Source organism: Gekko japonicus, unplaced genomic scaffold, assembly GCF_001447785.1.
Source record: "Gekko japonicus isolate JY-2015 unplaced genomic scaffold, Gekko_japonicus_V1.1 scaffold155, whole genome shotgun sequence".
NCBI classification, from domain to species: domain Eukaryota; kingdom Metazoa; phylum Chordata; class Lepidosauria; order Squamata; family Gekkonidae; genus Gekko; species Gekko japonicus.
The window spans coordinates 1,517,283-1,528,614 of NW_015167534.1; the positions used below are offsets into that span (position 1 = coordinate 1,517,283).

The following is an 11,332-nucleotide window of genomic DNA, read 5'->3' on the forward strand; positions in this document are numbered from 1 at the left end:
CTGGTACATCAATGGCATCTGTACCTGGGTCAGCAGATTTAGGCACAGAGATATATGCTTTACTTTCATCTGGACTAGACTGTTGCAATACACTCTACTTGGGGGGGTTGAACCTTGAAGAGTGTTTGGAAGCTGCAGCTAGTGCAGAATGCTGTGGTTACACCGCTGATCAGGACCAGCTTCTGGGAACATAAGACCCTGATACTACAGCAACTGTGTTGGCTATGGGTCTGCTTCAAGATGTTGGTTTTATCCTTTAAAACCTTACCTGGCTTGGTAGTATAGTATCTGAAGGAATGTCTTCTCCCATGTGTTTCTGTTGGGTAATTCAGATTGCAGGGAGAGGCCCTCCTAGAGATGTAAAATTTCTGGAAATTTTGAAGCTCAGAAAAAACTGAAATTTTCGGAAAAATTGAAAAAAATGCTACATTAGCACTTATTTTTTCTTTTCCAGATTGAAAGTCATTCTGTTACTTTAGGAACATAAAATATGACTTTGGACATTTTTACTTGGCATGAAATTATCACAACTAGCATAATAAAAATATAGTGTATCCAAACAATTATTACAAACAGAATACTCACCCACATGCAAAAACAAAACTGAAACCTTTTTCTTTTCTTGTGACAGCACCTCCTAAAGAAAAAATGTATCTTGTTCTTGCATTGGAGAGTTCAGTTTGTAACCTAGGACTTGCTTGTCCTCAGTGCACAGATCAATCTGATACCATACATATTTTTTAGAAATGATTTGGAAAATATTTGAACACCTTGTCTTAAAATGTTTTATTCATCATGTTAAAATAAAACGTTCCATAATCAATTTCTTTTCTTTTCTTTTTTCAATTTTTCCAATTTTTCAGAAAAAAATGAAAAAACAACAACACCACCCCCGATTTTTTCCGGGCCTTCACATCTCTAGGCCCTCCTGACTGTTCCACCAGTCAAAGAGGCTCATCTGGTGGGGACACAAGGGAGGGCCTTTTTGACGGCAGCCCCACAATTATGGAATAACCTCCCCAGGGAAGTGTGCCTGGCCCCCTCACTGTCAATCTTCAGGAGGCGGCTGAAGACAATTTTATTTGGGACTACATTTGACTGATTTAGTTTTTCTTAATTGGCAGTCCTAATTGGAGTTTTAAATTGTGACCTTTTATGTGATTTTATGATTGTTTTATTTATATTGTTTTGTTGTGTTTTATTTATATGGTAAGCTGCCTTGAGTTCTGCAAGGGAGAAAGGCTTCTAAGGCCCCTGCCACACGGCAGGGCAAAAGCCCTTTAAAGCGCGGCTTTTAAAAGCCGCGCCAACGTTGATACGGCTCGGCGGGATCCCACGGATCCCCCGGCCGAGCCGCCTTTTCTCCCCGGCGCGATCAAACGCCGGAGAGAAAAGACGGCTCTAACCGGGAGCCGGCCGATCTGCGCATGTCGGAGCATGCGCAGTTCGGCTCCGGCCCGGGCTTGAGCCGGCGCAAGGGAGCGGCGGCGATCAGACGCCCGGGAAGAAGCGCCGCGTCCACTCGAACCACCGAGGTAGGTGGTTCATTTTGCGGCGGTTCTTCCCGGGTTTGGGCCAGTTTGGAGGCGGAAGCAGAACGCTTCCCAGATGTGGTGGTGTGATCGCGCTGCTTTGATCCGCCTCCAAACTGGCCCGCAACTGGCCCAACTCGCCGCGTGTGAACAGGACCTAATAAATGTTTTAAATAAAAATAAATACCAAATGGAAAAAGTCTTCCCTAATGTTTTCACAGCACAGAGACCATATCTAAGTTGTTTTTAATCCTTTGGAAGTTTCTGTGGTTTGGTATTGTGGTAGCCGAACCGGCCTACTTGTGGCATTTGAAGTTTCTGGCTCTTAAACTCTTGGTAAGTCATCAGGAGTCTGTGAACACTCTGTAGCTATTGCACCAAATACACCCTACAGTAGTACTGGACCTCCTATCTACCACTTCCACCGTTGCTAAATCTAGTCAGAGCTGGATGCAAAGAGGGAAACTTGAGGTTCATCCAAAGGCTTAGACTCACCCAGTGAAGCTACCTTATACTGTTAGGCCACTAGTCTGTCAAGGTCAGTATTGTGTGCTCCGACTGGCTGCATCTTTCCATGGTCGCAGGTCTCATGTCAGGGCCCTTCACATCACCTAATAACTGGTTCTTTTAACTGGAGATTCTGGGGATTAGACTTGGGACCTTCTGCATGCAAAGCCCTAACACTGAGTCACAATATGACCCAATCCCTCGATTTCAAAACAGTTTACTGTGCTGCATGGTTGAGGGAGAGGCTTGAGAAACATAAGCCTCAAAGCCCTTGGATAGGAAGAGCTGCTTGTGCATTTGTTCAGATCTTGTAATTCATTTCTTGAGCTCAGGAAATGTGTTCTAGGCAACTACAGACCATGCTGGTTAAGAAATGCAGACGAACCATGGAACTGTTCTCTCTCTTAGGGAAGTATTCCTTTCTAGTTCTGAATAGGTGATGGACTGTGATGACCCTATGCATGCCTCTGCCTATACAAGTGTATCTGTACTGAGGCAGCAGGCTGTTGATCCATGTGACTCCATCAGTTTGTTCTCCTCTCAGAATATGGGTTAAATATTGTGTTGCTTGTACAAGTGCCACAGCAAGTACAATGAACCGAATTTCCCTAGTATGGTGTGGTGGTTAAGTGCACGGACTCTAATCTGGGAGAACCGGGTTGGATTCCCCACTGCTTCACTTCCACCTGGCTGGATGACCTTGGGCAAGCCATAGTTCTGATAAGAGCTGTGCTTGAAAAAGAGCAGCTTCTGTCAAGAGCTCTCTCAGCCCCACCCACCTCACAGGGTGTCTGTTGTGGGGAGGGGAAAGGAGTTTGTAAGCCACTCTGAGACACCTTTGGGTAGTGAAGGGCGGGGTATAAATCCAATCTCTTCTTTTTCTTTGCAAAAGTATTATGAAGTTGTTGTTTTTTTTTAAGTGTACTTTCCATTGCAAAAGGCTAAGTATGTGGAATTCTGGATTAGCTCTGTTAACCCTGCAAACATTATCTCTATGGGAAAAGATCATTAGGATTAAAATTTAAAAGACAGAGGCCCCGGTCACATGGGCCGGATATCGCGGGGGGGGGGGGAGGCATGGCTGTTTGCCTCACAGTGAAAAAAAATGTGACTGCGCGATCAGGCGTCCCCTCGTGGTCCCGGCGAGGTCCCATGGTTAGGGAGGAAGTGCTGATTACACGACGCGCCAAAGAAGAGGTGCGGCACGGAAAACGGGGTTGTATTTTGGTTTTTTTAACCTAAAGTATGCGCATGCCCTGTTGGGTGCTTGTGCGCATCCCTGGAGAACTCGAAACCCCCCCTTTTTGCAGTGGGGCATGGGCGGGTGCCGGATGCCACCAGAAACATGAAAAGACGCCCGCCCTTGCCTCGCGGTTTCCGGAAACTAGTACCTCCAAGGCACTAGTTTTTTGCTGAGCATCTTCTGCGGGAAGCCTCGGTTGAGCCACGCTTCCCAGATGTGGCGGTGAGATCGTGCCCAGAAAATCCGCCTATCTTCCATTCCTTTTGAGGGAAGCAAAAGTTCAACACTGTTTTTCTGTCTGCATTCTCTGCTCCTTTCCCATAATTAAATTAATTCACATAACATTAGAATCATTTCCTAAAAGTCCTTGCTGTTTTGTCTGAAAGAAATCATTATGTATGTATTTCAGTTATAGAGCAGTGTCAGCAGTTGTGTAGCAAATAAGTTATGGCTTCAGGTGAGTAAAAACAGCATGAGAAAGTGAACTATTTCTCATTTGGTTTCCATATATCCTCTACATGAAGTAAAAAGAGGAAGAAACCATGTTCTGTGCAAGGAGGATGATTGTTTCCGATAGCTTGGCTACTATCAGAGGAGATTTGTCACCTAAGCATTTATGCTGCTGCGTATGTTGTCATAAGATCATATCTTTAGATATTCTGCTCATGCAACAGCTAGTATTTCTGTTTCTAATCAGTTATTTTTAAGTAGCTGTTTTCTGATGTAAGAAGACTTGTAACTACACTCTAAGATATGTATTGTCTGTGTTAAGTGACAGTAGTATTGTTTTGCCCATAAATCTATCATCAGTATTAACAGCCATATAGTTTCTTGATTCTTGTGAATAATATATAAATAAGGAGTTGGCTATAAATCCATCCCAAGCGGTGGCTGACCGCCACTTGAAGTGATTCCCTGTGCATATCCACTGGCATTCCCCCCCCCATTGAACAGCAGACTCATGTAGTATATCACAAACAACTTCTAAAACTCTCCTCAGTTTCTAAATGGATTTGACATATGGTCCAAAGGCCTTTGAAATTAGTGTAGGATCAATGGAAGAGCCTGAAGGTGTACTTCAAATCCACTGATTTCTGAAATCTTTACCTCACATTCTGTTACATCAGTGATTTTACAATAAAGTCTTGTTTTTCTTTTTAAAAGTGACATTATAAAACTAACAATATTGTACTTTATCTCTTTTCCTCAGGTTTTGTGAATGATTCTGTTGCCAAATGCATTGTGGCTTTACGCTTGACTGTGATAGTGAAAGTCAGCATGTGCTTGCCCGCAGGAAGCCAGTCAGGTGACCTTCAGTGTTCAGGGAAAGGAAGGTGCATCACGAAACCATCTGAGGTAAGAGGAGTCATTGTGCCCCCTCAAGGGAGCACAGAGGGAGAGAAGGTTGGAAAGAGGTCAAAATTGTTGTCGTTTACAGCTTCCATCACAGTGGTGTAAAATTGGCAGGGATACTGAATTATGATTGATAGCCTGACTGAGGGGAAGAAACAGACCCGGCATGTCTGTTGAGTGTATTGCAGAGGAAGAATAGCTAAAGGCAGGGGATGACATGTGCCTTTTATGCTGCCTACAGCTACCAGTTTGGGAGTGCAGCTGGCGTGCATGCCACTGCTTATCTCCGTAAAAATTAAGATACACTGTAGATCTCCTTCACCAGACCAAAGTGGAATGTAGCAGCTCCTGAAAGCCAGATGTCATTCAGCCAAGTGCTATTTCCCTTACTGAATAAAAGCACATTGTCAACTGTATACTAATCTCAGAAACTGTGCAAATTGTCCTCAAGCTTTGAAGCTGGCCCCAGACAACCTCCATACAATGACTCATGCAGCTGTTGAATCCTAAAAGAATGGGGCAAATGCTTTTGAGAGTAAACTAAGGTTATCAATACTGGTCCTCCAAATGGGAAAAAATGGGGGGGGGGAAGGGTCGTACTAGATACTCTGCCTCAGGGTAGGAAGAAAGACCAGCAGCCAGCTGCAGATTCGGAACAGGCTACAGTCAGATGTTGGATCCCTGGCTGTGTTAGACTGTCTTGGGCTGTCTTAAATGTATGATTAGGAGATTCCATCTGCCATGTGCACATCTCTGTGGCCCTGTCACTGGTGTTCAGCGATCATCAGTCCACCCACACTTACTTATAATTTTGATATTTATACCCAGCTTTTCTCCCCAATGGGGATCCAAATGGCCTTGTAACATTCTCTTCTGCTCCATTTTATCCTCATAGCAACTATCCTGTGATGTAGGTTACGCTGAGACAATGACTGGGCCAAGGTCACTGTCCCTGGCAGAGTGGGAAATTGTACCTGAATTTCCTTTGTCATAGTCTGATACTCTAACCACTGCATGATGCTGCCCAAGTTAAGTGAGATAGAGTGCAGCTGTGAATAAATCAATGTGAGAATGTTCAAAAGATGGCTTAAGAGTTCTGTTATGGTTTTGTTCCCAAGGGCCTGCAGCTCTTTTGGCAACAAGGGGCCCCAGCCTTTTTGAGCCTGCGGGCACATTTGGAATTTTGACATGGCATGGTGGGCACAGCAACAAAGTGACTGCCACAAAATGGCTGGCACAGGAGGTGGAGCCGGCCACAAAATGACTGCTACATCTTAAATTGAGTCACACAGTGCAGTTCCTTGTGCCAAATCAGCATTTTAAATAATCTGCATAGCCAATCAAATCTCCAGCCATCAATCAGAAGCCTTGCTGGGCAAAAGCCCTACCTGGCACTACCCACTTCCTAAAACACTTGGCAGGTGCCAGAAAAGGTGTTGGCGGGTGCTGTGGCACCCACACTGACCACGTTGGGGATCCCTGGTTTGAAAGGTCACATTTACACCTCTCTTCCTGAAAAATGAAATAGCGTATCTGCCGTTCTGCTCTCCACTCTGAATCACTCCCATTCAGTACACAGAAAGATTCAAATCTATCATTTAGAATCAATTTCATCATACAGTAGCTCAGAAGAAACACCCTATTCTTCATCACAATTAAAGAAGTACTGATAAAATCTGCATAGGTCAGTATTACAAATCACATGGAACAAGAAACATACAGAATGCTTTGCTGACCTAGTTCCAGATTTAAACCTGTGAGGGATTGAGTGGAAATTAAAGCTTAGGCAAAGAGAAAATAGAATCATTATTTTCCATTAGCTCAGCAGAGAACCGGGTTGCGTAAAGCAAGAAAAGGCAGCTGCAAGCTGTTTCAGACAGTGGTATGGAACCCTTCTTGTTTCTCAACTTTGTCAGTAGTGAAGGTCAGAAAAAAAGCATATTCTGAAGAATATCTTTATTTTCCAAAATCCCAGCAATTAAACCACAGTTATGAAGCCTCAACCTTCCTTATGTTTAAAGAAGGATAATGAATTGTTTAAATGATAATGAAATGTTTAAAGAAGGATAAATAATTCATTATCCTGTTTTCACAGTGCAGTTTCCCTATCTAATGTCACATCTTTCTGCTTTTTATTTCATTGGATCCCCCCATTTCCCCAGCAACCCTTTATGTGCCCTGTGATCATCTGTAACTTTGGAGCTGGGTGTCATCATCAATACACTGATGATACCTAGTTATACCTGTCATTTACAAAACCTTCAGAAGGGAGCTATCTCGGGCCTGGATAGAGTATATGAATGCTGTGATCAAATGAGTGGGGATGAAGAAGCTAAAATTGAATCCAGATAAATGTTCCTTCTGTCAGCACTCTCCTTGTAGTTGCTTATTTTGCAACAGCATGCTTGAGAGCCTTCTTTCTTGCCACTTGTACCTTGTGGAATGGCCTACCTGAGTGAGTGAGGGCGGTGAATGTACTGGCCATCAAAATGGGCAGTGAATCTGTCCTGCTTCTAATTGAAGAAGACTACAGCTGGGGCGATTTCTCACTAGAGCTGCCTCGCGGCGCAGCCACTGTTTGCTCCAACACAAACACGTCAATTTCACACCCGAGGCTGCGGGGCTGCATTTGACCCGCGGCTTTGCCCGATTCCCTCCGCAGTTTCGTGATCCTCAAAAACCAGGATCACAAAACTGTGGAGGGAATCGGGAGAAGCCGCGAGTCAAAATGCAGCCCCGCAGCCTCGGGTGTGAAATTGACATGTTTGTGACGGGGCAAACGGTGGTTGCGTTGCGAGGCAGCTCTAGTGAGAAATCGCCCCTGGAAAAGAAAGGTCAGAAATCAGATGAACTTACTGTGGGTAATAAAATGTACAGTTTTTGTAATAATATAGCAAGAGTCCAAGCCAATGTATGTTTGCCCACAAGTAAGTTCCTCTTAGTTCAGTGGGACTCACTCCCATGTAAAATACGCGTAGCATTGTAGCCTCAGAACAGATGGGGATTTCTACTTGTTCAGAATTTTTAGTGCCAGTTTTAAAAGACAATATTTGTGTATCGTAAGATAATTAAAAGGATTCAGTAGCTTCCTGACATAGCACAGTGCATTTGGATTCATAATTCTAAAAGCTTTGAGTAAAGGAACAGTGGGCCTGGAGAAGTCTCCTCCCAATGGCATTTATAAAAGGCAAAAAAGATGAATGATTCTATGCAGCTGAAAGTAAAGAATCTGCTCGTAGTGGGTGAATTTTGAATTCCTGTACAATTTCGTGCTTCTGATTCCAGCACATATTGTCACTTCATTTTCTTGAGTCTGAAGACCAATTGATTTCATTATTTTAATGTGGTGACTACATGTTTGCTTCAGAGTATTTTGAAAGACATTTCTCCATTCTTCAGCATGTTAACTGTATGCAGAAAACACAATTGATAGTCTAACACAAATACTTGGTTTCTTGGATTGTATGTAGATGATATATTTTTGCAGGTATTATTTTGTAACTTGCTCACCCCAGACATTTCACAGTTCAAAGCAAAGAACTGAGAGATGAAGCTTAATCAAGGCAGATAGATATGAGTGCCTTCAGTTCTTCTCAGTTCTTCTTAGGAAGGAAAAAAGGTGCTTACATTGCAGTTGCTGTCACATAGAATAGTTCAAGCAGCATTTGTGGTACAGCAGGAGAATGCAGACTTCAGAGGTCTTTGCATTGACCTTGGCATTGAAACTGTTAGATGTTCAGAAATTGTTCAGCGTTCAGCATCAACACTAATGATCAGAACTAAGAACCTGCTAAGAAGAAGAACGTGTCATTGAGTCACAGCTAACTTAATGGCAACTTCATTCACGGGGCGTTGCAGGCAAGAGTTCAGCAGAGGTGGTTTGCCATTGCCTTTCTCTGCATAGCAACCCCAGTCTACCTTGGTGGTCTCCCATCCAAGTACTGATTGTGGCCAACTCTGCTTAGCTCGCAAGCTCTGATGAGCCTGGGCTAAGCCTACAAGCATTTGTGTAAAGAGCACAGAAGGTTATGGCAGATTGTCTGAATGGAATTCACTGGGAAATTTGCCACCTAACAATGGGCTTATAAGTCAGTTTGCTTATAAGGGTGTGTATCTGCATAGAATGTCACAGATTTGTCTAGTGGACTTGGTTCAGATATGTTGAATCTAAAAAGTTTATCTTTGAAATGAATGATCACAGAACTAAACTTTGGCAATAATTGGTTTAAACCATGATTTGGTGCTCAGTATCCATTGTTCCATTTATTACATGCTTATCCCGTTCTTTCTCAAAGGAGCCATGTGAATTAGCCTAGAAGATCCTTGGGCTCGTCTCTTTCATCCTTCCCTTTCCTTCTCAACTTTCACAAGATAATCTAATTTGCTATTTCCTGGTTTGAGTAAACTATGCTGTTACATCTTGCGCTTGCCCTGCTAGTCAGGAGTGCAGTCTGTAGTTTGTTAAGCAAGACAAATGCAAATCATCATTTTCTGGTTCTGATATAACAACAAACATATCAAGAATTAGATTGCAGTTCTTGAAGGGAGGAGTACATGTACTGGAAAATGTTGGGTCTAAAATGTAAATATTTTTAAAAATTGGAACTGATCACAGGACTAAAATTTGGCAATATTTTATCATGAATTCTGTAGTGCAGTAGTCTTCAGTCCATGATTCATGGAGAACCACATTCACAATTATCATCAACCAAAAGACCCACATGTCTACTGTATGCCCTGTGCTCCTCCCCAGCAAACACACATGTAATATTATAAGGTATAGCTTCTAATATTAAATATATAATTACCAGAGTATCTCTGAGCATGTAGGGTTCTCACTCACCATCGCTGTTGAACCTTAGCCAGCCATTATAGAGTGAAGGCTTCCTCCTCTGCCTTCCCTTCTCTCTTCTGCATGAGGCATAGCAGGTCAGCAGAGAGAGAGAAATACTGCCAAGGGACCCAAAAGAGAGCAAGCTGGCTGTAGAGAATAGGAGGTAAAACCACCATCATGCAAAACTCTGTGGCCAACTTGCTCTTCTCCCAAGTGGATGCTGTGGTGATAGTTTTACTCTAAATGGCAGCAGCCTGAATGTTAGAATGAGGCTGCAAAGAAGGAGGGGGCGGGTTGTTGGAGAGAACAGATACTTCCATCCCTGGCACAAGGTCCACAGTTCACAGAGGCTCACAGCTTACCCGTCCTCCAGTCTCTTTGGCAGCAGCTGTGTTTCACTTTGTGAACCACCCACCAATCACAAGCCATACTGGGCCAATTATCACTTCCCTGAAAATTGAACAGTGGGGAACAGTGCTCAGAGGAGCCACAGGTGACACCCAGGCCACTGAATGAATATCATATTTGTAGTGGAAATTAAATGTAGCTTGCTAGAGATGCAGTGTATGTGCATTTTATTCATTTATCTACACAGTGTTATCTACAATTCATGGAATAAGAAGCACTGAACACATGGGTTTTCATTGGACTAAATTCCACTGCATGAACATTTAAAAATTTGACTTCTCTGAGTTCTTTGCTGAAGAAAATGTTTGAAGTTAGTCTTTGAATATAAATATACTAGAAAAGGCTAAGGAATTTAGGTATTTCCAGAATGGTACTGGACACTTATTATGAGAAGACAAGACTGACTGGGAACAAAAATAATTCTAGGAGAGGTTGAAGGCAGCAGGAAAAGAAGAGGACCCAACATAAGATGGATTGACCCAGTCAAGTAGCTGTGGCCCTCAGTTTGCAAGACCTGAGCCAGGCTGTTAGCAATACGATGTTATGGAGGTCATTCATTCATAGGGACACCATAAGTTGGAAGTGACTTGATGGCACCACACACACACGACACTACCCACAAGAACACAAAGTCTTATTTTTACTGAGTATAAAACATGTTTAATGTGCAAAGTGTACTGCAATGCTTTTCATTCTATTCTTTATAGCAATTGGATAATAAAGGAAAGTAAATAATGCCAGATGTGGTGCTACAGTTTCCATTCTGGCACATAACCCAAAATTTCTGGTGAACTGGTGAAATTTCCTATGAGCTGTGATCTTTGGTATCATTATTCGAAGAGAAATCTTTCTGTTTTTTTATGCTATTACTAGTCAGTATGGCAAGTAACATTGTCATGTCCTAAAGCAGCCTAAGAGGCTTCCTTTTCTATTCATTTTAATAGCTTACAGCCGTTTCCATAAGTCATAATATAAAATCTGATTAAAAAACAGTAGAACATCTTAATAATCACAACATAGTAAAGTATATATTGGCCCCGGTCATACGAGAGGTTTTGGGCCAGGAGAGGGACGGATCGGGGGCGGAGCAAACGGGCGCAATCGCACCGCAACATCTGGGAAGCGTTGCGCACCCGTCCCCGATCCGGCCCTTCTGCCCAAAACACGGAGAAAAAATGAACCACCTACCGAGGTGGTTCTTCTGGGACGGCCACATCAAGGCTGGCCGTGGGATCGCCGGCACGTTCTTTCGCCGGCGCATCCCCGGCTCCTGGTTGAACTGCGCATGCTCAGACATGCGCAGTTCGGCAGCCTCCCCCTCCTGACCGTCTTCCTCCCTGGCATCTGATCATGCTGGGGAGCAACGGCGCTGCGGCTCAGGGGATCCGTGGGATCCCGCCGCGACGTCTCTATTTTGGTGCAGCTCTAATTAGACGCACTTTGGCCGGTGTTTTT

The 11,332-nt window shown here is 43.4% G+C and overlaps 1 protein-coding gene across 1 annotated transcript in view; it reads left to right on the forward strand.

Moving 5' to 3' along the window:
* DNER (delta/notch like EGF repeat containing) overlaps positions 1-11,332 on the forward strand; it is a 241,889-nt gene that overhangs the window by 132,492 nt on the left and 98,065 nt on the right. Inside the window, exon 5 of the mRNA XM_015413475.1 lies at positions 4,493-4,638. Within this exon, the coding sequence (XP_015268961.1) occupies positions 4,493-4,638 (146 nt within the window). The remainder of the gene's footprint in view (positions 1-4,492; positions 4,639-11,332) is intronic.